Below are 26,017 nucleotides of genomic sequence, written 5' to 3' on the forward strand. Positions count from 1 at the left end.
CTGCTGGCCGATCAATGCCCAGTGCACAGATTAGGCTTCTCACACAAATTTTAAATAATTAAGAGTTACACTTATCCATATTATCCATAAACATTACATTTGACAGTTTTTAAGATAATTAGTGTAAAAATTAGTTTTTGTTGCCTCATTGTCTGGCGTAGTGTTTGTAGTGATGTAAGAGAGTGTGGCTGTGGTGTGTCTGACAGTTATTACTGTTATTAGCATGTCTCTTGTGTGTCTCTTTGATGTGGCTGCAGTTCCATCTGCCTTCTGCAGTGTGATCATGGAAGAAATATTCAGGAACAGCTGCGTGTGTTAAAACAGCTGGCTTCCAATGTCTCTGTTCTTAGATTTTAAATGGGTATCCTGATTAAAATAGAGACTTGCTGTTTAGCATGGCTTGTATTCTTTTTATGTGCACTTTATCACCTGTTTTTGACATTGTTAGCAAATGATTTGAACATCTGGCTGCATGTTGCATGAGACCATACCCTGATCAATAGACCTGACATTATGGTGCCTTAATTGCTTAATTGTCTGAAATCAGATTTTTTTTGAAAGGCACCAAAAATGCTGCATGTTAAGCAATGAACTGTCTGGGCAGCGAGACAGCAAGGCACATGAACGTCTAGTCAGTCACAGAAAGTCTAGTGTGACCGCACCTTTATTTATGCTAGCTGGAAGGTTAGTCAACAGAGCATTGCAGTTGTCCAGTCTTGAGATGACACACTGTGCAGCATACACCTTTAAAAGGTTTTGTTAGGTAACTTAAAAAATTAGCTTTATATGGTAACATCTGTATTAACTGGTTTTATTCAAGTAAATAAATGCACATGCAAATGTGTTTTAAACCTTAAATACAAGGCTATTTAGCAAAAAATTATTACATACTCTGGTCTTTAGTGACTCAGCACGTGTAGCTACAGTATCACAAATGGATCTACAAAATTCCTAGATAGCGGCAACATTTTCAAAACTTTTTCCAGACAATTAGAAAATAATAGAATAGAATATATTGGGACATATTTTGATGTAATGCATATCAAATATATATCAGAGAGATGATGCAACCAATGTAGAAAATAATTAATTGTTCTACGCTGAAATTTCATGAGACGCAACTGGCTGTCAAACAGAAACTGAGCTACACATAACACATAAGCTACACAGAAGCTACACAGAAGCTACATATAAGCTGTAGCTTTCTCAGGCACTTTTTTGATTCTAATATACACACAACCTACATAATTTCAATAGTACATCCAAATGACAATACCCATATCATACTTTTCATGTGTTGCTATATGTTTCATGTACTTGCGATAGTTTGCTTCCATGTTGTTTCTTCATCAAATTGCAAAGCCAAATGTAAATCAGTTCAGTGCATATACAGTATATATATATGTGTGTGTGTGTGTGTGTGTGTGTGTGTGTGTGTGTGTGTGTGTGTGTGTGTGTGTGTGTGCGTACGTGCTTGCGTGCGCATATGTAATACTGAAAATTGTCCATTGCCATAAAGAAAATCAACGTGACAGTTTTAATTTGCATGAAACATATAGTGCTCATTTGTCTTGTAATACTGTCTATATCCTTTGTAAATTTATATAGATATAAAATAATCATAAAATAGGATTTATGGAATCGCAAAAAAAGTGACACTATTACACATCTCAGGTCTTTAATGACCCTATGCACTTTAGGTAATTAAGCAGTTATAATAAAACAAATTTAGGGGGTATGCATTAAATGGTTAAACAGACTAAACTAACTTAGGATACACAAACAAAAGCCATTTTTTAGAGTCTGATCAAGGAGAAATAGATCCTTGAGATTGATCCCCAGGTTACCACTTTTGTTTTTGGTATATTCAGAGAGATAAGGGTTTATTAGTATTTACATCAGATAATATAATAATACCGCTGTAGGTCAATGCAAGTTAATGGTGACCAAAAACTTTGAAGCTCCAGAAAGCACATGAAGGCAATCATACAAGTAATCCATACCACTCTAATGGTTTAATCCATGTCTTCTGAAGCAATATAATCGATTTTGTATGAGAACAGACCAAAAATACTGTATGTGCAATACCCCACATCTTCACCTCTCTTCTTATGTTGTTCTCCAGCAGACGGCAGTAAACTGCACTGTGATGTGTGCCCATATTGAGAGCTCCTGAATGGCAGTAGTGTGGAATGGATTTACATAATACTGCAGTTGCTCCTCATTACTAGTCAATGAGGTACATGTGTTATGTCTTACAGGATTCAAACTCACAAGCTACATATGAGGTTGAGAATCTACAGTATGCTCTAGCATGACATCAATCATCCCATTGCCCATTCAAGTATGTCCACAAGTGTGCCACCACAGCAGAAACTGTTGCTGGGCTGACTAACTTTGATTTTCTCACAGCATCACTTCACATAATTTAAAACACACATTTCAGACAACAGACAGATTTTTGCCAAAACAAAAAACAAGACACAAATGGTATTTGCTTGCAAATGCACATTTTTATATAAAGTAGAAGAATTGGCCAAAAGTAATTGCACAAACACACATTCATACACACCTATATGTAAGAGATTGCTTCTTTAAATATGTTATAGTTACATCTCATTTTTGTTTAATTTTTCTCAACAAAGTTCACACAATTTTGAAACATAAGGAAAAGAGAAAATAAAATATCAGTCTTTTGTTGCTGTACATATTTTTTGTTGAAGAATGTAACATCAACCACAAAAAATTCAATGAAACATAATAACACAATTTCAAGATCAGAGTTGTTTTTTATCCCCCTTCTTACCCATTACTGTTACAGTCTGTTATCATTCCCATATTTGATTTCCCATTCTACCATTGGAGCCACTATTTTGATCAGTACATCAATACATGTACAGTCTTTTTGCCCTAAGTACAAGACTCCATTACATTCAACTAACCAATGATAAAAGTCTTGCTTATGGGTAGAACGAGATCTCTGCATCAATAGCACCATCAGTGTTTTACTAGAATGAGGCCAGATACTAAATATGGTTGGAAAATGTACATGCATTGTGTTATCAGTGAATGGAATATGTAAATAGAAACATGCCAATTATCCCATAGAGCAGCAAAAACCCTTTACTTAACAGAAGATAAATAATGGTTAGACTTTAACAGTGTTCTGTTCTACTTTTGTCAAAATTTTGTCATGTGCATAAATGTTTGCAGTTAAGTTTTCACATATTGCTTAATATACTTCAATCATATCACCTATGACCTGCCATCTGAACTGATTTGATCAGTTTCTGTGTGCTTCAGGAAACAAATAATTGTGTAATTACATCCTAACACATAGGTGGTAAATAACACAATGCCAGTATGTCACTTGCATACTGAAAAACTTTTTATAGAGGCCTATCAAGACCCTCAGAAATCTATTCAAGCACCTCTTTGCAAATTATGTTAATAATATACCTGTAAACTGCTCCATTTCAACATTATATTTTTGGAATAAAGAAAGTCTCACTCCATCATAGTTGATCATATTTAACACAGGGAGTATCTGAAAACTATTTTTGTCCAAAAGTCACATACTTAAGCAGAGTTTAATAGTGAGTAAACGCTGTATATTGATAAAATGCTGATGAAAACGTATCTCTCATTACTAGGAACAACAAGAGCACCTCATTCACAAGATGATCATTGATTACATCACATCTCATCAGCAAACCATCTTCTGTTAACACTGGTTTGCAATGTGTATCACATTACTGAGTAAATCTGTATAGACATTTCATTTCAACCATCCTCTTAAATTTGCTGTTTACACTCATATCTCATATATGTGGGAAAGTGGCATCAAAAATGCAGATAAAAATGTTTAAAAACAAAAGCATGTAAAAATAAACACTTTAACCTCATTGGCCTGTGTAGACATTATCTAAGTGCTTTCTTTTACAATTGATCTATTTCAAGCTGTAACAGAACTCTTCTCATACTTCCCTTTTGCTCCTTCAAAAATATCCTTTTCGTAATGAAAAGGCTACAAAAGCTTTGGGGTTCTTTTCCTGACAAACATTATGGCACATTAGTTTGTAACACTGTCCAAAAGAACTTCATACAAATAAAATAATTTAAAAATGTGTGGTTGATCAAAGAAGCATGCATTAACACCCGTATATGAACATACAGTACTTGCTGTTGAAAATATATAAAATATCGACCTCTCCATTATTTTGTTCCACATTAGAATTTCAGTTCTTTTGACAATGACAATAGGTAGTCTAAAATGGAAAACATGTCAGAGGAATGCTCCTTCTTGAGGTGAAAGATTCTTATGTTTTAATAGAAGTGGTGCAGACAATCACTTTATCTCCAATTCAAGAAGCATCAGATTTCCTCTTCTTGCCACTGTAGTGTAGTCACTCACAGTGGTCAGAGAGACGATCTCATAATATGGCATTGCTCCTGCAGCAGTTAAAGACCCTGACCTTCTTAAAGGCCACTTGAATATGCTAAACAAACACAACATGTCGAAAATGTGATGCCATGCAAGGGACAACACGTCAGTCGCCAGACAAAAGCAGCAGTTCATGGTCCTCACATATTACTTCATCAATAACTAAGTAATATTCGCTGTGCAGGATTCATTTGCATGTAGAAATTGGAGTCCCCAGAAGGTCAAACTAGTTTTGAAGTTAAGCTGAGTCTTTGGTTTGGTTACATTTCGAAGGTGTTGCTAACTTCGCTACATTGTGCCATTTTCAAACTGCTCAGTCTGATTTCATTATGGCAAGCATCCCTTTTCAATGAAGGGATTTCAGACTTTATTGACGGTCAAGAAGCAAATATAAGACTCCTGCTCATGTTTGTGTGTGGATGGAATCTCTTGAGTAAAAGGTTGACATGCTGCACAGTTGGTCAGAGGACTCCTTTTCTACTGGCATTGTGATTAAGACTCTGGTGTCCTTCATCTTGGTCAGACCTTTAGGGTTTTAAATGGTAGATCCAGTCCCATTCATTGCTACAAGTAAGTCTGAAAACTATGCTCTGAAGCTTCAACTTTGAGAGGATTTTTTAACACTAATAATGACACTCAAGAAGTTTGTAAAAAAGAAAACATACACACTTCCATGGCACATTTATCGATCCAAGCCAATGAGCAGCCGGCTTTCTTCCTCCTTTTGACACTCATTCTTAAGGTCAGAAAAAACTTGGGTGAAGTAGTGTGGATCAGAGTTAAGCTGAAGCATTTTGCTACTCATGTGTTTGATGATTGCCAGGCTGCGATTCCAGAAGGCATCCTTGTCTGTCTCCACTAAGAAGGGCTTGAGTGGGTAGGAAATCTCGTTGCCCATGTAGGAATAGGACAGGTAGAGGCAAGTGAGCAGCTCAGCCTGCAACTCACGCTCGCTGGAGACCTCCGCAGAAATGACCTCACGGCAGAGCATATAAAGGAAGACAACATTAGCTGGAGTGATAAAGCCCTGGTCCTGCCAGCCCTGTAGCAGAAGTGAGCGATCCACACTGCGGAGCCACAGAACCGGGTCGGCTGGAGAAAGGCGCTTCAGTCGGTAGCAGCGCCGGCACAGGAATTCACTCAGGCTCCTCAGAAGCTCGCTAGTGGAAGCCTGCACAATCACTCTTTTGGGTGTGCCCACGTTGGTGGCTTGGTCCATGGATCCAGTGATTGAGGTACTCTTCGCAGTGGAGGCCACATTGGCAGTTGTCTTAGATGTGGGTATGGAGCTCACTGCTGGTTCCTGGGTGAAGCCAGAAAGATTGGCACAGGACTGGGACTTCTTCAAGTTTTGGCTGTTGAGGGTGCCCACACACTCTTCATCTTGACTGTCACCAGAGGCCAGCTTTTTCGAGCCTTTTCTCTTAGCCGAAGCAGCCACAATGCGCTTCCATGGCAGGACATTGATGAGGGACTGTCGTTTCAGGTTCTTGTCCTTGGCATTTTTGCTGTTCTGCACAGCTGTATAATTTGCCATAGAGGGTGGCATTTCATCAAAGAGGCCAGCCTTACGGTAGCTTGGGGAGACTGAGAGTACAGTTCCCATGTTGCCTTGGCTATTAGGGGATCTGTAAATATGGAATCTGCCATTAAAAAAAATAAATACAATTAATACACGAAAATGAATTACTGTTTCCCATCCATAATCCATTTTAACTAAGAATTCATGGCTACATACATGCGTTTTCGTTGAACATGAGCAAAACAGGCAGTACAAAGAATTTTCAGGTATTAAAACTATTTTTTGGTGATCAACACAATATAATGCGTGCACAAGACACCTACATTTTGACAATGAAAGGTAATTCAAAGCGAATTATTTCTGAGACGTATGTAGAGAGATTTCGGTATAAGCGATCTGAACCGCTGGCACGCGATACCGCAGGAAAGCAGAATGCGCGAAAGCATCCATCTTAGCTTCAAAATGGAGGTCGCGAATGTAAACAGGTTCTTTGCCTTTTGGTTCTGATTCATAAGAAAAATCTCCATCGGTGCGAGGTTAAATTGTACCTTTTTGTTACGAAATTGAAGCTTTGTGACGTTTATTAACTCAACACGAGTGGTCAACAGGAGTCCTACACCAATGCGAACATCAATAGGCTACGCTTCAGACAATATAAGCTACCAGAAATTAAAATATTGCCTTTTAATTTTTCCATAAAAACAGGATCTTAATTGTTTTAAATGTGGACATATAATGCAATTAGGTTTAACATTTTGTGAACCAGGTAAAAGCGAATTTGCTTTTGAAATGGATATCATTTGATTGAAAAACACGCATAGGCATATGTACAATACATAAAAAAAACAATTGTTTGGTACTTACTTACCAGTCAGCACAGTCTTCCCCTCTGCTTTAAACGTAGATATGGAAGAAATATTGATAAATGCATTATTATCCGTCGAATAAACGTTTCATTTTTTTTTCTTAAGCGTGTCGCACTGTGAACCAACGTGTTCGTCGTTGTCCAAGGTGCTGAAAGTGGAACGTCAGCAATGAAATAATGCTTCGAAGCAATAGTCATGCAGTCAATGAGTGTTCAGGATTCTCCGGTTGATAAGGTTATTTCCCAGATGCAAAACAAGTCTTCCCATATAAACCTTACCACATTGCCATCTATGCATGACAAATCTCTTTTTTCTCCTCTAGCTTTACCTTTCTCACTGTGAATTTTACGTCTGTGCCATCTGTGATCCCTTGTTGAAATGCGCAGGCGGGTGCTACAGGGCTATGAGCTAAAATATAACTGAAAATGCTTAATATCAAAGGTAAAACAACAAATAAAAGTCCCTTTCAGAATCCCAAACATAGATAACAATTCCTTAAGTAAAGTCAAGCGAAGAATTGCGTTCATTGACAGCCGCGCAAGAGAGAAATTGGCGCTCGGTCATTGCTACTGATGCTGAATCTCAGCAATCGACGCGGGCAGCTGGGTGGGAACTTGGCAGCGGTTGAGCACCCTCTAGTTATCTGTCCATGGTGCTGTCCGTCACTACCGCTCTAAAATACTCCTTACATCAGCATCTGCTAAGGTGCTTCCTGTTTGGATATAAAAGATTGACATTAAACTTGAAACGCCCCGTCTTTACATTGCATGCAGCAGCTGGAAGATTAGAACCTTTAATCAAAAGCAAGAGTGTAGAAAGTCCAACTCAACAATCACGAAAGATTCATTTAAATCCTGATGTGCAATACAGTCGCTGAGGCTTTGTCGACCTCAGTGGCACAGAGACATGAATGGGACGCAATATATTAAGCAATATATTTCCTTACATAAAGACTTGAATGGCCTAATGACATTTTTATCCTTTTTAAGTTAATACTTTGACCTTATACTGTCATCAAATCAGTCCCTGTTCCAGATTAAAATAGCTGAGGGTGCTTCTGAAAATTGTGGGGATGCTATGCATAAAGTGGCAATCAATTATGTGCTTCAAACAGTGGCAGTTCTTAAATATCTTTCAAAGATTCAATGCCATCAACTTTGCAAGCTTTGGCAAATCTAATAAAAAGTTTTAGACTAGTTCTTCCAAGGTGCTCATTGTAATAGTCTGGAAAACAAAACGTTGTTACCAGATGAACTGAAGAAAAAACCCTGCACACCTGTTTCACAAGAGTTGCCTAAAGCATGCCAGCCAGTGTGTGTTCTTGTCATTTTGCTGCAATATGTATCATACTTGCATTGAACTGTCTGTGGGCATTCCATGGGCATGCTGTGATAAACCTTTATCCGTAACACATTTTGATATAATAATAACATAGATAGATAGATAGATAGATAGATAGATAGATAGATAGATAGATAGATAGATAGATAGATAGATAGATAGATAGATGGATGGATGGATGGATGGATGGATGGATAGATTTAAAACTACAATCAAATATTAGAGCAGATATCAGTGGTCATGTATTTAAGTGTGAAGATGGATTCTAAACTAACATTTGGTGTACATATTCAGAAAATAGTAGATAAAAGAAAGTAATAAATGTATTGCGGTGTTTGGTAGGAATGGACTGGGGAGCCAAACGTCATTCACAAAGAAGAATTTATTGTGCATTGATTAGATCAACAGTTAACTATGGCAGTTTAGCATACAGTTCAGGATTTACTAAAAAGATAAATGCAATTCAGTCTCAAGCTTTGAGAATATGCTGTGGTGCTTTTAGATCATCAACTATAGCAACATTACAAGTAGAAATGGGAGAAATGCATTTAGATATTCAAAAACTCCAACTCAAAATGGTTTATTGGATTTCAATAAAATGTCATTTTATTTATCATCCTGTTGAAAATGTATTGTAGAATTGCTTGGAATATGCAAACGAGGAGGCTCAACACATAATACATAATATTGAAATTAGAACAACTGTGCCTGTGCCAGTCTCACCCCCTTGGTTTTTCCCAATGCCATCAGTTGATTATTTTTTTTTTTATATATAATCAGTGATAAACAAAGGAGTGTTGCTAAGGCTATACAGTAGTATTACAACAGTACCTGGATTCTTTGCAAGTATACACTGATAGTTCAAAAGATCCTGATTCTGAATCTGGACATACAGCTGCAGCAGTGTTCATTCCTCATTTTAAATATAAAATTGCTAAAAGAACATCAAATTGTTTATCAGTCTACAACAGAGATGATTGCTATTCAAGTTGGCTTTACAGTGGGTGGAAGAAATACATCTGATAAGTGTTAAGATTTGCTCTGACTCTTATTCAGCACTTACAAGTTTTATGAGTGGCACATCCTCATCTAGTAAAAAACATTCTATATGAAATCCTTCAGAGTTTGTTCAGAATACATCAGCTAAGAATGATAGTTGTCTTCATGGGTGCATGCTCATGTTGGAGTGGAGGGAAATGAGAAGGTGGATAATATGGCTAAGCAAGCTCTAACACATTCAATAATTGACATCAATGCACCATTAAGCAAATCCGAAGTCAAAGGACTAATTAAAATGGCTGTTAATGGGATGTGGCAAGAGAGGTGGGACAAGGAAGTAAAGGGACGACATCTTAATTACATCCAGAAACAAGTTAGTTATGATAGCACACATACGTCTCTGAGATGTCTGTTTTAGATCTTTTAATCTGGAAAGCATCACATTCTAAATAACATCTGCTAAACATCTTAAAAAGATCAGATTTTTTTATCGCCTTTTCTCCCCAAAGTAGAATGCCCAATTCCCAATGCACTCTAAGTCCTTGTGGTGGCATAGTGATTTGCCTCAATCCGGGTGACGGGGGATGAATCTCAGTTGCCTCCATATCTGAGTCAGTCAATCCGCGCTTTTTATCACATCACAACATTTGTATGGCTTGTTGAGTGCATTACCACAGAGACAGCGCATGTGGAGGCTTCAGTCTATTCCCCATGGCATCCAGACACAACTCACCACACGCCCCACCAAAAGCGAGAACCACAGTATAGAAACCATGATGAGGTTACCCCATGTGACTCTACCCACCCTAGCAACCGGGAGACCGGGCTGGAGTCACTCAGCACACCCTGGATTCAAACTCATGACTCCAGGGGTGGTAGTCAGCATCTTTACTCACTGAGCTACTCAGGCCTCCGATTTACAAACATTCTTAAACATAAATGTCTCAAAGACATCTACTGAATGTCTTATTGACATCCAAGAGGAAACATCTTTTAGACGTATTGCAGATGAGCAAGCAAACAACCTAAAAAATACATCTTCCAGATGTACAACACACACATCAAACAGACGTGATGTATGTGTGCTGTCAGGGAAAGGATTAACTATGGCAATAGGAGGAATGATGCAGTACTATCTTAAGTATGTACTGGACACTCAGCTGTCAATCACTTAATTTACATCATAGGTAAACATGAATCTGGTACCTGTAATAAATGTGGTCTTCCTGAGACTGTTGAGCATGTGCTACTCAGTTGCATGGCATTTGACTGTGAAAGATTCAGCTCAAAACAAATAAAATCTCTTGGTATAAACTGTCTGACATTACAGAACTTTTTGAACAAGTGTATAAAGTTCTCTTCAATTATTTAAAAGAAACAGAGAAGTCTATTCTTCTTCATCTACGCTTCACACTCCATCCCAGTAGGTGGTGGAAATACACCAAAAGCTGGTTTGCCAACCTCCATAAATCCAAAGAATGAGAAAGCAATCGGTGAATTGGTAAGATGGCGGCTGCGGCGGTAGAGTTTCAGAGAGCACAGTCGCTGCTCACTACGGATCGGAATGCGTCCATTGACATTTTACACGCTCTCGGTAAGCCTTGCATGTCCCGCTGGCTTTTAAAGCGCCTTTGCGATTTTAGCAGATGCAACTGGGCTTTGAGCATACAGACATTTTCATTCATTGGGATTTTCTAGAACTGCAGCTAAATGTGTTAGCCGGTGTCATGCTGCTGACTCACTGTGTGAAGGGTGAGAAGCAGCTGCATAACTATGAGTACACATGCTTACTGTTAACTTCACAGACGAGTCTTTTTCCGCTATATCTTTTTAAACTTTGTCTGCAAGTACTGTTTTATTGCTTTGTTGCTTGTGGTGGAATTAACAAACAAAGTACAGTAAACTGCCACACACACACACACACACACACACACACACACACACACACATTGAAACAGTTAGCCAATCAGCTAGCGCCAGTTTTCAATGAACGGGCTTATTTCTCAATTGCTTTGTCAGTGAACATATTTGGAAAATCAGGGATACGTAAATAAATGTTTATGTTAGGTACTTGAGTTTAGTGTGCATGTATCTGTATTTTGGAGAGAATCATATAAGGACTATTGAAGCTAAGTGACGTATTTAGAAACGACGTTTAAACTAAAGCAACTATCGGGAACTTTGAATGACAACTAAATTAGCTTTGCTTGCTAGTTATTGAACATCTCGTTTAAATAATGGTATCTTGCATATGAGGATTTTCTCTTATCTGAGGCACTTTGCGTTTCTTTTATTTTTCATTTTTTTGTTAACATTTAGGTTTGAATTGTCATAGTGTTAAGGCGACTGATGTTAAAAAAAAGGAAAGTGGAATGGGGAAATGTCAATTTAACAAAATTGTTTTCGTGCAATAAAATTACCGCTTCATATTTTGTTTGTAATGTGAACGTTTGTCATGGATAATTTGATTACACGCCAAGCCATTTCCAGATTTTCTGCTGTAGCAAGATGTTTTTGATTTAAGTCAATGGTAAATGGACACTTTAAACATCAGTTATTTCATCCCTGACAGTTTATGAGCCTGATGTGTCATGATTCAGATATCAGCACAGGTATCCAAGATGTGTGTTTTAGATCTTTTCATCTGGAAATCATCCATCAGCTAAACAGCTTAAAAAGATCAGATTTACAAAAAATATAAATCATAATGTCTCAAAGACATACTGAATGTCTTATTGAAATCTGAGACTTTCATATTATTGACAAATGTTTATAGACTTATTGCAGATGAGCAAAGAACATAAAAAAAATACATCTTCCAGATGTTAACGGACACATCAAATAGACATTTGGGTGATGTACAGTACTTGTGCTATCAGGTGATATGTAGTTTATTTGGCTGTATCTTCCGAGTTTGATTTGCTTAGCCTAGAATTTTGATTACAAAATATAATTGAACTTTCTACCTTCTATCCACACCCACAGTCAAACGGGACATCCAAGACGATGACGAAGAGGCCGTGCGTGTCAAAGAACAGAGCATCTTGGAGCTGGGTGGTCTGCTGGCCAAGACTGGGCAGGCTGCTGGTAAAGAGCTAGACTATTGGCCTGTGGCCTAATAACATTGGTAGCAGTTTACACATGGCAACCATACATTACTGTGTCAGTAAATTAACAGCTATGTTTATATGCACTAATTTTTGTCAATCTGAATAAATGTAATCTGATTGCAGATTCTGAATGTACTGTTTATATGCCCCTTAAACTTTGCAATCTGATACAAATATTAATTTGCATATGCATTACATGTATTCTGAGTCAGTCGTTGTGTTCGGAAGAAGCTGAGAAAGTGAGAATGGCACTGAAGTCCGTAATTGCCAATTTTGCTTTGTTGAGATGTCTAAGAAAAAATATGCCAGAAAAGATTTATGTTACTCATTCTACTCAGCAAATGAAGAATTAGAAGCTATCTGAATTTATATATTTGCCTCACGCCCATTCCTCCTCCAATCTAACCGCAGCCATCTCTGGATGCGAGTACGAAGTAAAGACAGGTGTGTGAGTGTTGTCCTTAAAGGTGTTTACAGATGAGGAATGGAAACAAAATAATAGTGACTTTAAGCAACAGCTGTCGAAAGGACGTGACTCATAAATCACTAGGCAATAATGATTGCGGAATGGAGCATTTAATCATTAAAAAAATAAATAAAAGGTAGGCTATTTAAAACAGCAAGAGAAGGGATGTTTGCGTTGTTAAATAACTGTCAGAGTAAGAGTTTTCTTGTATACAATAAATAGCCTATGTCTAAAACCAAATCTATTATTGTTAACAGGCTACCAATATTTTATTTTAAGTCAATAACCACGCGTGCAATTTAACAAGTTTTGAGGAGGATGTTTAGGCCATTTACTGTTTTCACTTTTCATCATCTCTTGTAAAACATATTCTGACATTTGCTTTCCAAATCTGTCATATGCATTCGACTTTTTCTATGGCTTTAGAAATTATGGTTTTGACGTCAGGAAGAGAGTGATTTCGCATACACGCAATGGAACACAGAACGCCGTAACAGCACCTGCTGCTTAAGGTTCCCATTAAGGGGGGCCTTGGTAGCTCAGCAAGTAAAGACTACCACCCCTGGAGTCACAAGTTTGAATCCAGGGCATGCTGAGTGACTCCAGTCAGGCTTCCTAAGCAACCAATGCACCTGGTTGCTAGGGACATTGGGGTAACCTCTTTGTGGTCGCTGTAATGTGGTTCTCGCTCTCGGTGGGGCATGTGGTGAGTTGTGCGTGAATAGTGTGAAGCCTCCACATACGCTAGATCTTTGCTGTAACATGCTCAACAAGCCACGTGATATGATAATACATGGAGGCAACTGAGCTTCATCCTTCAGCCAATTGAGGTGTCACCACGAGGACCTAGAGTGCATTGGAAATTGAGCATTCAAAATTGTGGAGAACCCCCCCCCCCCACAAAAGAAATCCCCATTTAAGAATGATGCTTTGTGATGTCATGAAAGAACATATGTGCCCTGCAGAATATTCAGTGTGAGCCCGCATACCCATAATAATGTGTTTTGTTATTGCTTTGTATAAATTAGGTTCCCTCGAAGAGTATCATTTATAAACATACATACACACCACATCTCTGCGCATGAGCGCCAAGTATTTTAGAATACGATTGAGAAAGTAGTTGGATTCAAATATTTACATGGCTAATATTTGTATTTTAATCAAATTATTTTATGTCTACACCACCCACTTCAATAGGATGGAAATGTCATTCAGATCCAGCTCAATCGGATCATTTTTGTGTTTACATGAAGGTTTTACAGTCCGATTGAGCTATCAGTCAGATTCTAAATGGATTACTTGGGTGCATGTAAATGTGGCCAATGACTCCTCATATGTTGTTCTTTATCTTAGAATTAGGAGGTCTGCTGAAATATGTACGACCATTCCTGAACACCATCAGCAAAGCAAAGGCGGCACGGTTGGTGCGCTCCCTGCTTGATCTGTTTTTGGATATGGAGGCAGCTACTGGCCAAGAGGTGGAATTATGTTTGGAGTGCATTGAATGGGCCAAATCAGAGAAGAGGACCTTTCTACGACAAGCCTTGGAGGTGAGCAAAAGTATAGAAAAGAATGTAATATTGGTAATGAAAGTATGTAAATGAAACATACATCTGAGTTAATAGATGATTTTGGAGAGGATTTGTCAGGACAAAAGCAAGGGGGATGTTTTTTTTTTTTTTTTGTGAGGTTTATCAGTATTGATTTCAAATCTGACCCAATGATTTATTATCATTGTTACCTCAATCTTTTAGGCCCGTCTGGTTTCCCTTTACTTTGACACCAAACGTTATCAAGAGGCACTGCAGCTTGGTGAGTCCTTAAAAAGAAAATCTCTTTACACATTTAACTTTCATGTTCTTTAGCATGGGAGACATATTTGCGGTCTACAACCACTGCCTCCCTCCATCTGTCTGTCCTCTTCTGTCTTGTTAATTCAGGCTCTCAGCTCCTGCAAGAGCTGAAGAAGATGGATGATAAAGCTCTGCTGGTGGAGCTGCAGCTCTTGGAGAGCAAGACATACCACGCACTGAGTAATCTGCCCAAGGCCAGAGCAGCTCTCACCTCTGCCAGGACTACAGCAAACGCAATCTACTGCCCCCCAAAGCTGCAGGCTGCTCTAGACATGCAGTCAGGTAAGTTTTGATGCTGCCCACTGCAGAACCTTCCGTATCACACCTTGTCCTTCAGAAGACAGAAACAAAGTATCCTGTCTACTAGTTTGGACAAAAGATCAGATTAAAGGCAAATTTTACCACAAAATAAAACTCATAATTTACTCGCACTCATGCTAGATATGTATGACTTACTTTCTTCTGCTGAACACAAATGAAGATTTTTAGAAGAATGTGTCACGATTCACATTCTTCGCAGATCGCCAACATCTGGGCAGAGAGGAGAATTTATAGTAAAAAAGAACTTGGATTTTGTCTGTTCCACACCTATCAGATCATTTCTGAAGACATTGGGTAAACCAATGGAATCTTATTGGAAGACTTATGTGCATTTTTTAGTAACCATTCACTTGAATTGTATGGACCTACAGAGCTGAAATATTCTTCTAAAAATCTTCATTTGTGTTTGGCAAAAGGAAGAAAGTCATACATGTCTGGGATGGCATGAGGGTGAGTAAATGATGAGAATTGTATTTTTATTTTTAAATATCCCTTAAACATTGAAGATGGAGCATTTATTGCTTGTCACTAAATCACAGTCTAATAGTTAAGACATGCTCTGTCTGTTCATGTTGTGTTGTTCTGAAATCTGTGAGTTTCAAGATTTTGTGACTAATTTATAAGACTGATTGTGTCCCATCCTCTTTCCCCTGCAGGTATAATCCACGCTGCTGAGGAGAAGGACTGGAAGACTGCGTATTCATACTTCTATGAGGCCTTTGAAGGCTATGACTCTATTGACAGTCCCCGTGCCATTACTGCACTCAAGTACATGCTCCTCAGCAAAATCATGCTTAACTTGTAAGTCCTGGCTCTTTCTAGTGTCTCTGCTTACTTGAAGATCATCAAAAACATTTTGAGTTTTAAGCATGTTGTCTTATGGAAATGAGTTGCCTTGTATTTGCAAAGAGTAGGTAGCCTGTACATTTTAGTAATTGTTTTATTTTGTCAATAGTTAAAAGAAAACGCAGGGGTAAATTTATTTGAACAGAGTCTAAGGACTTCGACTGTATGTCCTTGTCATTGCAGGCCAGAAGATGTACAGGCCCTGATAAGTGGGAAACTTGCCCTCAGATATGCTGGCAGACAGGTAGATGTCTGGGAAACATCTTGTTTATACAACTTCTCTTTTTAGTTTTTCTATTAACTCAGCCCCAATGGCCAAGGATTGTCATAGCAACAGTATAGCACTGTTTGACATGCATTTACATGTACTTGGCTCTAATGGAGTAGAGGCAACAAAATTGTGATTTAAAATAAATAAATAAATAAATAACTTTAGGTTAATAAAAATACTTTTTATAAATTTTCTTTACTATCATTAATCAAGAATTTGCTAAAATGATTTTAAAACTAGTTTGAGACCAAAATCAGGCACACATTTGCACTTACCTTAATTTCAATGTTAAATTGAAATTATACCCATTGTTTAGCTTGTTTGTTGTATTGTAAGTGATTTTAGTGTAATCTCTAATCGGTAGATTTAATATTATGTGGAATAAATTGAAGAATGGCTGTGTTGGACCATGTTCCTTTTGACTCGCCAGTTACTAGAGCTGCACAATTGATCATATTAAAATCATAGTCTTGATATGATTTGGCTATTGAAGGGATAGTTCAACCAAAAATGAAAATTCTCTCAATCATGCAATCCTAGATGTATATGACTTTCAATCTTCTGCAGAACACAAAGAAGATTTTTAGAAGAATATAATATCTCTGCTCTCTCAGTTGGTCCTCACAATGCAAGTGAATGGTGGCCAGAACTTTTGAAGCTCCAAAAATCAGAAAGGCAGCATAAAAGTTATCCATACCATTCCAGTTTTTACATTTTGTAAAAATGTAAATATTTTTTTTACAATAAATTCTCCTACCTGCCCAGTAGGTGCCAATATGCAGTAAGAATGTGAATTGCCAAAAACTCTTAGAGACATTTAGACATTTTTGTTTTTGGGTGAACTATCCCTTTAAACCACAAAAGGCTGAGTAACTCTTTTAATTCGCAGCAAATCATGACTTAGTTTGGAGACAAAAGACATTGTCTCACAGTTTGTTTTGCTCATCTTGCTGTTTCAACAGCCATTTGTCCACCATCAGGTGGAACAGTTCTGAGCACAGTGAGTAACGGTGTTAGTTGCATTTCCAATTGTACCATTTTGTATGGTACAATTGCAAATCTTTCCTGGCATTGATTTCTCAGCACAGTAAGCTAACCATACTCGGGACAGAGAACCGTGCTGGTAGTGTGGCTTTAGTGATGTGGTGACTCCCAATTGGTCACTTGGTCGGTCAGTCCATTCGAATCCTTATTTCACAGCACCACAAGAGAAAATTTAACAGCAACTGTGTCAACGAGCCTGGATCGGCACAGAACTGTGTGATTCAGCAATTGTAACAGTTCGGCCCGATAGTGCACAGTAAGCGCAATTGTACCCCTTTTTTTTTTAACCAAAATTGTACAGTCCGGAATGCTTTACACAAACTGGATGCTAGATGACAGTATTCAATAATTGTTATCTGACTGTAGAGTGCCCTTCCACTCAGTAAAGATTTACTGTTGTATTTGTGAATGTGTTAATGCAGGATTAGGTGGATTAGCTCACCCTGAGTCTCTCACTTTCTGTAGACAGATGCACTTAAATGTGTGGCCCAAGCCAGCAAGAACAGGTCACTTGCAGACTTTGAGAAGGTGGGTCAAATACACTTAACATGTTAACACATTCTCAGTCCAGCTGCTGTTTTCACTGTAACAAAATGTCCTTTTTTATCTGTGTTCAGGCTTTAACAGAATACAAACCTGAGCTACGGGATGACCCCATCATCAGCACCCACCTGACCAAACTCTATGACAATTTACTGGAGCAAAACCTCATCAGGGTCATTGAGCCCTTCTCCAGAGTGCAGGTAATGCCCTTGACAGATCTGCCACAGTAGCTCTTTTATAAACCTCAATTGACATTGAATTATGATTAAGAGTTAAGTTGTTCACCATCCTTTTCTCATTCCAACAGATCGAACACATTTCTGAGCTAATAAAACTCTCTAAGGTAAGACGATTCTGGATTATCCCAATGATGGACAGACTTAATTTTCTGAAATTAAAACATGCACCGTCTACATATTGATTTTAATAGCAAACCAATACTGATTCCCATAACTTGCGTCCTACTGTCATGTGTATTAGTTAGATGAATGCTCTTTTTTTTCTTTTTTTTAAAGTCTAAAATTATATTGCTCTGTCATTTGCTCATCAGGGAGATGTTGAGCGGAAGCTGTCACAGATGATTTTAGACCAGAAATTCCATGGTATGTTTCATTCGTCACTGTTTTCTTTTACTTGATGAGCGTGCTGTTAAAACATTTCATGGAATGCATTCAATGTCAAGTTTATGTATTTGTGCTTCCTCTAGACATTTTCACCTTGTTTTAGTTACAGACGACATGCTTATTTCTTATTCTCGCTGTGTTTAGGGATCCTTGACCAAGGGGAAGGTGTCCTGATTGTATTTGACGAGCCTCCAGTAGACAAAACATACGAAGCCGCCCTTGAAACAATTCAGAACATGAGCAAAGTAGTGGACTCGCTCTACAACAAAGCCAAGAAATTGACATAGGCAAGTCCATTTTATTATAGAGTGCTGGCTATATTTCCTTTTAACTTTTATCTTTGAGCACAGTATTGACTACGTTTACATGGACACCAGAAAGTGGCTTAATGCGAGAAAGCAAGTTATTGCGAGAAAATGGCATTCCTGTTTATGTGCACTGTATAAGCGGTGTATTCTTTACACCTGTATACATACGGCTCCATCAGTAAGCAGCTTTCTCCACAGCAATGTAATTTTCCTTCACTTTCTTTTGCGACCCGCAGCGGAATTGTGCTGCAATAGTGGGGTTTCCCTCTCACATAAAACTCAGGGATTTCCCCAATGTACGAGCACATATACAAAGACTTTAGGTACAGTTGATGGTTTGTGTGTATAAATGGGTATAGATTGTAGCAGGTGTTTTCAAAGTCTTGGATATTAACCCCCATTTTACAAGAATGCGTCCCACTTTTTAAATGGCCTATTTTAATAACATAGCCTATGCTAAATGTAAAAAAAACAAAAGCAGGTAGTCTACGTTCTGGCAACTTATTTGAAATTATTTCAGGTATTGTTCTCAAGTGCAATATCAAAATGTATCATATTTCAGGTGGTTTGTCGTCGTGACAATGTGATTACTTAACTGATTTACCCTATTCATCTATATATGAGCCAATCTTTGTCCAAATATAAAACCGCACTGGTCTCAAACACATGAAGACACGTCGATCAAGTTGAACTCGTTATAATGGACGCGTCGTGATTTTGTTCCTGATTTTCTGCATCCTAGATGCTTACATCGTCAGTGAGCATCAGAATAGCCTATCATTCTTACAATACGAATTTAACCATGTTTTATGCAGCATTTCCCACACAAAACAAATGTTACCGGCCAAATAGCTCCGGTATCTTTTCTCCCTTGATACAACACGTCTTCAGAAGCAGAATATTTGTATGAATTAACAAAGTCAGAGATGTGTGGCTTGAAAATAGATTTGCGAGTGCATATGACACGTTTTTTTGTGCAAGAGAAGGGTGATTTCATAGAGCAGCGTATATTTGGAGAGCTTATGCGTTTACGGGTTCACATTAAGAAACCTAAGTGTGTTAAACATTTTCTTAATCCCTTAAACAGCGTAAGGAAAACGGCGTTCTCATTTACATGATGTTTCAAAACGCAGCTTTCTACAAAACTGTTTTCTTAAGTGCATGTAAACGGGGTCATTGTTTTACCTCAGAGACACTGTGTCATTTGTCATACAAAAACGAATGCTCTTGGATGACCTGACCCCTGTCTTTGTGTAGGTTGAACACTGGACCCTGCAGCTGAGAGCATGGCCAGTGTGGGGGACTCAGGAAGAAAGAGGAGGGGGATGTGATACAGAAATCAAATCAAAAGAAAGGTCTGACACCCTGAAAACTGACTGGGTCCGCTATTCTCTTTGGCTTTCACTTGGACAATTTTTACCACCTTCCTCGGTGGACAGACTACTATAATTAATATGGGATCAATTTTTTTTATTTTCCCTTTTTTTGTTTGTTGGGAATGCATTTCTTTGTATCTTGGCTGTGCCTAATGGGTCATCAGGGAATCTTCAAAATAAAAACTCACCTGCATTATAACTCAATTTGAAATGTACATACATAGATCTCTTGTAGAGCAAAACTGATATGAGAATGATTCAGTTCCCCTGCCTATCCAGGGGCCATTGTGTTAAGCTGTGAACAAGATTCCCTGTGTTACCAATCGAACGGTTTTAGCCCTAACCCTACTCCTCTGGTCTAACTCCAGGCCTACCTCTCGTGCAGACAGCATACTTGGACTTTGTCGGGTGAAAGAAATCTGATAAAATGCTGTCATCAGGATGGGGTGATGAGCTGTTCTCATTCCCTGGCCCTTGCATTCCTATCCTTCCTCCTCCCTCTTTGTACATAATGTTGCAAAGCGCCGCTGTCTGGCCTGTCATTCTGTTGCCCTTTTTTTATAACGCTAAAAAACATAATAAAGTTAACGAGAGAACATTACTGCTTGAGTGCTTTTTTAAAAAGTTCTGGCATTTTAAGAACACTTGATTATCTTGTTTTTATGTTAACACTTGCTGTGGTCGTATAAATAGAAAAATGGGAATGTTGTGGAAACCTGTTTTAAAACGTAGTCATTATTTTTGCTTTTCCATGTTGACAGTAGTGGCACACAAATGTCACACTTTACCACATAAATTTGACATCATCCTTTTTGTTTTTCTCTCTCTTTGTTCTCTGCTTTAAGTAGAGGATTACTTCACAATATTAACAGTCACTGGAAGACTGTCAAAAGGGCATAAAAGAGAGAATGTACTGTAGAATTGGGTTGGTATGAAAAATGCTGTAAGTGTCCTTTTTGGCATTCAGGCATTTTGCAGTGTGGACTACAGACAGGTTTATATCTAAACTCAGCAAAGAAATAACGTCCTCTCACTTTTAACTGCTTTTATTTTCAGCAAACCATCTACTGAAAATATTTGTTATTGAATATTTCTTTTTTTTTTATGGAAATCTGCTCAATTACAAATATTTTCAATGCATTATTTGTAGTGTTGCACTAGTTAACTTCGAAACTGATAAAACATTGCTAATTCACTAAATGCACACGAAGGTGGAAAATCTTTATTCAAATGATTTTTTTATTTTAAAGGTTGTTGATTTTCTAAACTGTAAGTGCAACAATAATCATATTAGATCTGCTGGAGTAACACTATGGCCACCGTAATGTTATGCATTGGAATAATTGTATTTATTATTTAATTTTATTTACTGTGCTTTACTTAAGTTTTAAATTTGGAACATGTTAAATGTGCTTGAGAAAAGAAAAAGAAAAACAAATCCTGGCAAGGGGTGGCGCTACACCTGCACGTGCGCATGCGCATGCGCAACTCTCCTCTGTCGCTGTCTGCTGCGCTCTGGGGCTGTTCTGTTACTGCTGTGAGAAGCTCCTCGACGAGCAGCATCACCTAACGCAAGCATGGCGACCCGGGTAAGATATGATCATATTTCATTTTTTAAACAAACAAGCTGAACGATATTAAGAATTTCCAGACAGTTAACAGGCCTATGTTACATACTCTCGAGAGGAGCTTGGGCTTGATATGAAACGCAGTTGCCAGCTCTCCACAATAGTACCAGCCTAAAACGAGCTACATAGCAGATGGCTTTGGCGAATCTGTCACTTCTGACCACGATGAAAGTCTTCAGCAATGTTGAGTGTTTTTGTTGCTTTATATTATTATACATGTTAATATGTGAGATGCTTCAAACAATACACCGTTATGAGTGATTTTATCTAAGTGACAACAGTTGCAGTTAACATGAATTGTATGTCCTTTATATGAAATAATAATAGGGGATTTCGTTTGATGTATTCCGAGCCCATTCCAAATCTTAAAAACAGAAACTGTATATTTAATGTATAAAGTTAAACAGCAGGTTGTTTTCATTAATGATATATAGCTGTAACTGGTGTTTGCTTGTCAGCAGTAGACGCCGTGAGTAAAATCCCCGGAACACGGTGGTTCTTTTGCATTGGGGGCTTGTTGAAGGGATTTAACCCTGGCATGGCTCGCAAAAGCTCATCACATTTTCTATGGTTCTGTTTTTACAAGATATATATTTATACACACACACACAACCTGCTGGTTTACGGTTCTGCGTCAAGCTTGATGGATTTGCTTTAAATAGTCCACATAAACACAAACATTTGCACTCCCTCGCTTTGCTGCAGAACGAGGCGCGCTTATGATTTCCACGGATACTTGTTAAAAGCCAATAGAAAGGCCATCATATTGCAGCCTTAACATTTAAGATTCCACATTATGCGGATAGATTGACATCGGTTTCTCATTTAGACCCATGTCTTATTTGCTACCCATCACTGAAAGGGATCTACTTTTTGTACATTAATCGATTGCAATTATGTGCATACTTATCCAATGTTTTTATGACACCCCATTTGTATTGAGTGTTATAGATAGGCTACAACTGTTATTTCCAGTCCTCCAATCTGATTGGACGAGAGACATTCCATGAGTGCTGATGGTCTGGCACCATCATTACTCTAATACTTCACTGTGTGTATCACTCCGTTTGTGTTTGTGCCAATCTAAGCTAAATTGTAAGAGCAGTGCATATGTGTTATGAGTTACTGTTTTTTTGTTTTATTTTTATTTTTTTTTACATATGTTAGCATGCAGGTGGTGGCAAAATATCATTTTTGTGTGTATTATGAGCCAGTTAGGCGACGTTATGTGAATCAGCTTCAGCTACATTAAACATAAGTTACATAAAACAGCACTTCGTGATCGCTTGTATTACTACTACAATACTAAAGCTAGGAAATGGTTTTAAATAAACAACTTCAGCATTACGGCTCATCACAGCTGAGAGACTCAACAGACTGATTAATTACACAACTCAAGGCGCAAGTACAGATTGCATAAAAAGATCACCAGATCACAGATTATGTATCCACAGGTTATCGGAAAGCCACTGATCATCTACATCTGATGTTCAGCCTCAGATAATGACATCCATAAGTATTCTTAAACATATGAGAACATGTCAGGTGAACAAGGCGAAAGATGTTTTCTGATTTCCTTACTCACTAACAGCTGTAGAAAAAGATGAGTAAATATGAGTCGGGCTGTGTCAGTTGTTTTAGAAAGCCCAAATCATGTCTCCTGGTGTGCTTCAAATCAAAGACGGCAAGATTAGTTTGGGAAAAGGGAAATTTAAAATTATTTCCGTTGTTCAGAATGACATGCCTGTATTCATTTACATGCACTTTTTTTTTAATGTATTTCATATGGCATAGCACATACAGTAAACTGCACAGATCAAATCAGACCAAGCCAGAATGAAAATGCTATGTGTGGGCATCTATCTCCCACAGACTTTACCGAAAGGTTAAATTAGTCAAGACATTATCTGCCTCTTTTGAGAATGTGTGAATGATATACTGTCTGGTTGTGTGCCTACATGATGCTGCCTTGATTTCTGACCAAAATCTGGTTAAGATGTGGTGGAACTAGACAGTGGAGTTAGACATAGAATGTGTTGCAAAATATTTTTCCCTACTCCAGTGCTTCTTGCATTTATACCACTGAAACATGTCTCCTTTTTATTCAGAGAAAGGACTAAAACATACATCTTTTTATATTAGTCTAGGATTTTAGGCTTCTTTGTGCGTCAAAATGAAACTTGTGTGTGTTTGCCAGTGATACAATTTTTAAACAAAGCTTTTAAGTTATTTCTTTAATAACTATTTTGGGCACTGGAATAATTGCCAAGATCTCAAGTGTATTAGAGTATACTGAATAATTTACATTATAAATTGGTTCCTTCAGACATAGCTCTACTCAAAGGTAGCCCTGCATGAAAGCAATATTCCGAAACTGATGTGGCTGCCACACAGCTAAGTAAATTAAACTTTTTAGAAGGTGTCTGGGTCATCCAAAGTCATATGGCAACTTTTTTGTACTTCTTTTATACATTTATGTTGAAAACATTTTTGTGTAATTTTCAGACCATAACGTTTTTCTTTCTCCAATCAATGCCATTTTACATATTTTCACAGATCACAATGCATGCCACTTGAGACATAGATTTGATCTGAAATTAATATAAACTCTTTCCCTCCCTTCAATTAAGATCACTCCCTCTGGTGATTTAATGCAAATGTGAGCGAAAATGCATAGAAAGGTTTTGTAGGAATTGCAAGATATTGTAGTGTTGCAAAGAAATGCAGTTTGCAAGGCTTTAGCTCAGTTAATTTGTTAGGTGGAAGTGGTGGGCATTTATTCAATTTGTTTTTCTGGGTGAAATGCTGCTTTTTTTAATACATATTTCTCTGTATTCATAAATACATTTTAATAGCTTTATCCCCTTAAATTGTCAATTACAAAAGTATTTGAGTAATATTTCTATAAGTCAACATAAAATCAAAACTGACCCTGTCTGTGCATGTCATTTAAAAAACAAATTGTCTTTGTAATCAAATTGTAATAACTGGCTCTGTTTCAGAAAAGCCTTTCCTTTTCAGCTGATGCAACCAATCCCTCTTAATTTTCATCCCTTCCTCTTAACAATGGAAGGGAATATTTTGAGGGTTTAAAGACATAAATGTGAACCTTATAATTTTACAAAAGCATTACACATATGTGGCAGCGGGGGCGTGGTCAAGCGCCCGTCCGGGAGAGAAAAGCGATAAGGGCGCTCACACCTGAGCTAAATTATGTCTAACACCTGTCTCTAATTGCAGTAGCTTGAGGAGAGCGGCATAAAAAGCAGCAGCAACAGAGCCCAGGGGAGAGCCCGACACGAAGGCCAAGAAGCTATTGTGTTATATTAGTGTGTGAATTAGTGTGTGAGAATTAAAAACAACCTTACCTGAACCCTGTTGCTGTTTCCGTCCCTTCCTCACTGGAAACTTGTTACACTGGTGCCGAAACCCGGGAATTTGCAGGAACAGTGGTCCAAAGCTATGGAACAGAGTCGCCCCGTAGAGTCCTCCCAGCTGGCGGAAGTCCTCCAGTCCCTCGCTACGCTCCATCAGGGCCACCAACAGTCTCTGCTTGAACTCCGACAGGACCAGGATCGTCGGTTCTTTGAGATCATGCGGGCTCAAGCAGAGGACCGGCTTGCCATCCGGAGCCTCCTCAGCCAGGAGGCTGCCCCAGACGCGGCCGTGACCCCGGATACCCGCGCCACACTGCCCCCACCCGCGCTACAGAAGATGGGGCCGGCAGATGATCCAGATGCGTTCCTGGACCTCTTTGAGCGCACGGCGGAAATTTGGGGTTGGCCACGCGACCAGTGGGCAGCCCGCCTCGTCCCTCTCTTGTCCGGGGAAGCACAACTACCGACTTGAGAGCCATCCTGCAACGGGTTGGTCGGACCCCGGAAGAAAGTCGCCAGCTCTTCCGGGCCATGAAACTGGATAAATCCGACCGCCCGTTTGCGTTCGCCCAGCGGCTCCGTGATGCCTGTCGGAGGTGGCTGCTTGCGGGGGACCGCGACGTCGAGGAGCTCGTCGATCAAGTGGTACTGGAGCAGTTTGTCCAGCGCTTGCCCCGGAAAACGGCGGAGTGGGTCCAATGCCACCGCCCGGCGTCGCTGGAGGAAGCCGTACGACTCGCGGAGGACCACATGGCGGCGATTCCAAGGGCGGATGAGCCCTCTGTCTCTCTCTCCCCTTCGCCTGTGTCTTCCCCTGTTTTTCTCCCCTCCCCTCTGCCCTCTCACTCTGCTCTCTCCCCAGGGTATGTTCCTGCCCCCCGCAGGCGCCGAGGATTCACGAGACCAACTTCCCGGCCGTGGGAGAACCCGCCTACCCCTTCCCCGTCCTTCAGCCGCTCTCCTCCTCAGGTGGGCACGGGTGCGGCCGTGGCGCCTGGGCCGGTCTGCTGGAGGTGCGGAGACCCGGACCACTTCCGGGATCAGTGTCCGCTGATGGAAATGGGGACGGTGGTGCGGGT

The 26,017-nt window shown here is 39.0% G+C and overlaps 3 protein-coding genes across 5 annotated transcripts in view; 2 read left to right on the plus strand and 1 right to left on the minus strand.

The window, feature by feature from the left end:
* Positions 1-2,503: 2,503 nt before the first annotated feature.
* On the minus strand, positions 2,504-7,431 carry LOC127647991 (cyclin-dependent kinase 5 activator 1-like). Of its 2 annotated transcripts, none has more exons than XM_052132542.1 (2): positions 6,835-7,431; positions 2,504-6,087 (listed from the first exon to the last, which is right to left on the minus strand). In XM_052132542.1, the coding sequence occupies exon 2, from the start codon at positions 6,048-6,050 to the stop codon at positions 5,127-5,129; it is 924 nt and encodes a 307-aa protein (XP_051988502.1). In that variant the 5' UTR covers positions 6,051-6,087; positions 6,835-7,431; the 3' UTR covers positions 2,504-5,126. The 2 variants fall into 2 exon arrangements, with proteins under 2 accessions (XP_051988502.1, XP_051988503.1); XM_052132543.1 differs by having other exon boundaries at positions 6,831-7,431.
* Positions 7,432-10,670: 3,239 nt separating this feature from the next.
* psmd11a (proteasome 26S subunit, non-ATPase 11a) lies at positions 10,671-20,522 on the plus strand. The gene is made up of 13 exons (XM_052132305.1): positions 10,671-10,766; positions 12,158-12,259; positions 14,102-14,298; positions 14,503-14,560; positions 14,689-14,883; positions 15,579-15,723; positions 15,952-16,012; positions 17,549-17,611; positions 17,701-17,826; positions 17,934-17,969; positions 18,177-18,228; positions 18,394-18,536; positions 19,815-20,522. Exons 1-12 carry the CDS (start codon positions 10,679-10,681, stop codon positions 18,534-18,536), a joined length of 1,266 nt encoding a protein of 421 aa, XP_051988265.1. The 5' UTR covers positions 10,671-10,678; the 3' UTR covers positions 19,815-20,522.
* A 938-nt stretch (positions 20,523-21,460) lies between these two features.
* Positions 21,461-26,017, plus strand: part of LOC127647188 (vesicle-fusing ATPase-like) — a 29,227-nt gene continuing 24,670 nt past the window's right edge. For both annotated transcript variants that reach the window (XM_052131297.1, XM_052131298.1), the window contains exon 1: positions 21,461-21,522. In XM_052131297.1, coding sequence (XP_051987257.1) covers positions 21,511-21,522 — 12 coding nt within the window. In that variant the 5' untranslated portion in view covers positions 21,461-21,510. The remainder of the gene's footprint in view (positions 21,523-26,017) is intronic.

The sequence above is a fragment of the Xyrauchen texanus genome, chromosome 8, assembly GCF_025860055.1.
Source record: "Xyrauchen texanus isolate HMW12.3.18 chromosome 8, RBS_HiC_50CHRs, whole genome shotgun sequence".
In the NCBI taxonomy this organism is placed as follows: Eukaryota; Metazoa; Chordata; class Actinopteri; order Cypriniformes; family Catostomidae; genus Xyrauchen; species Xyrauchen texanus.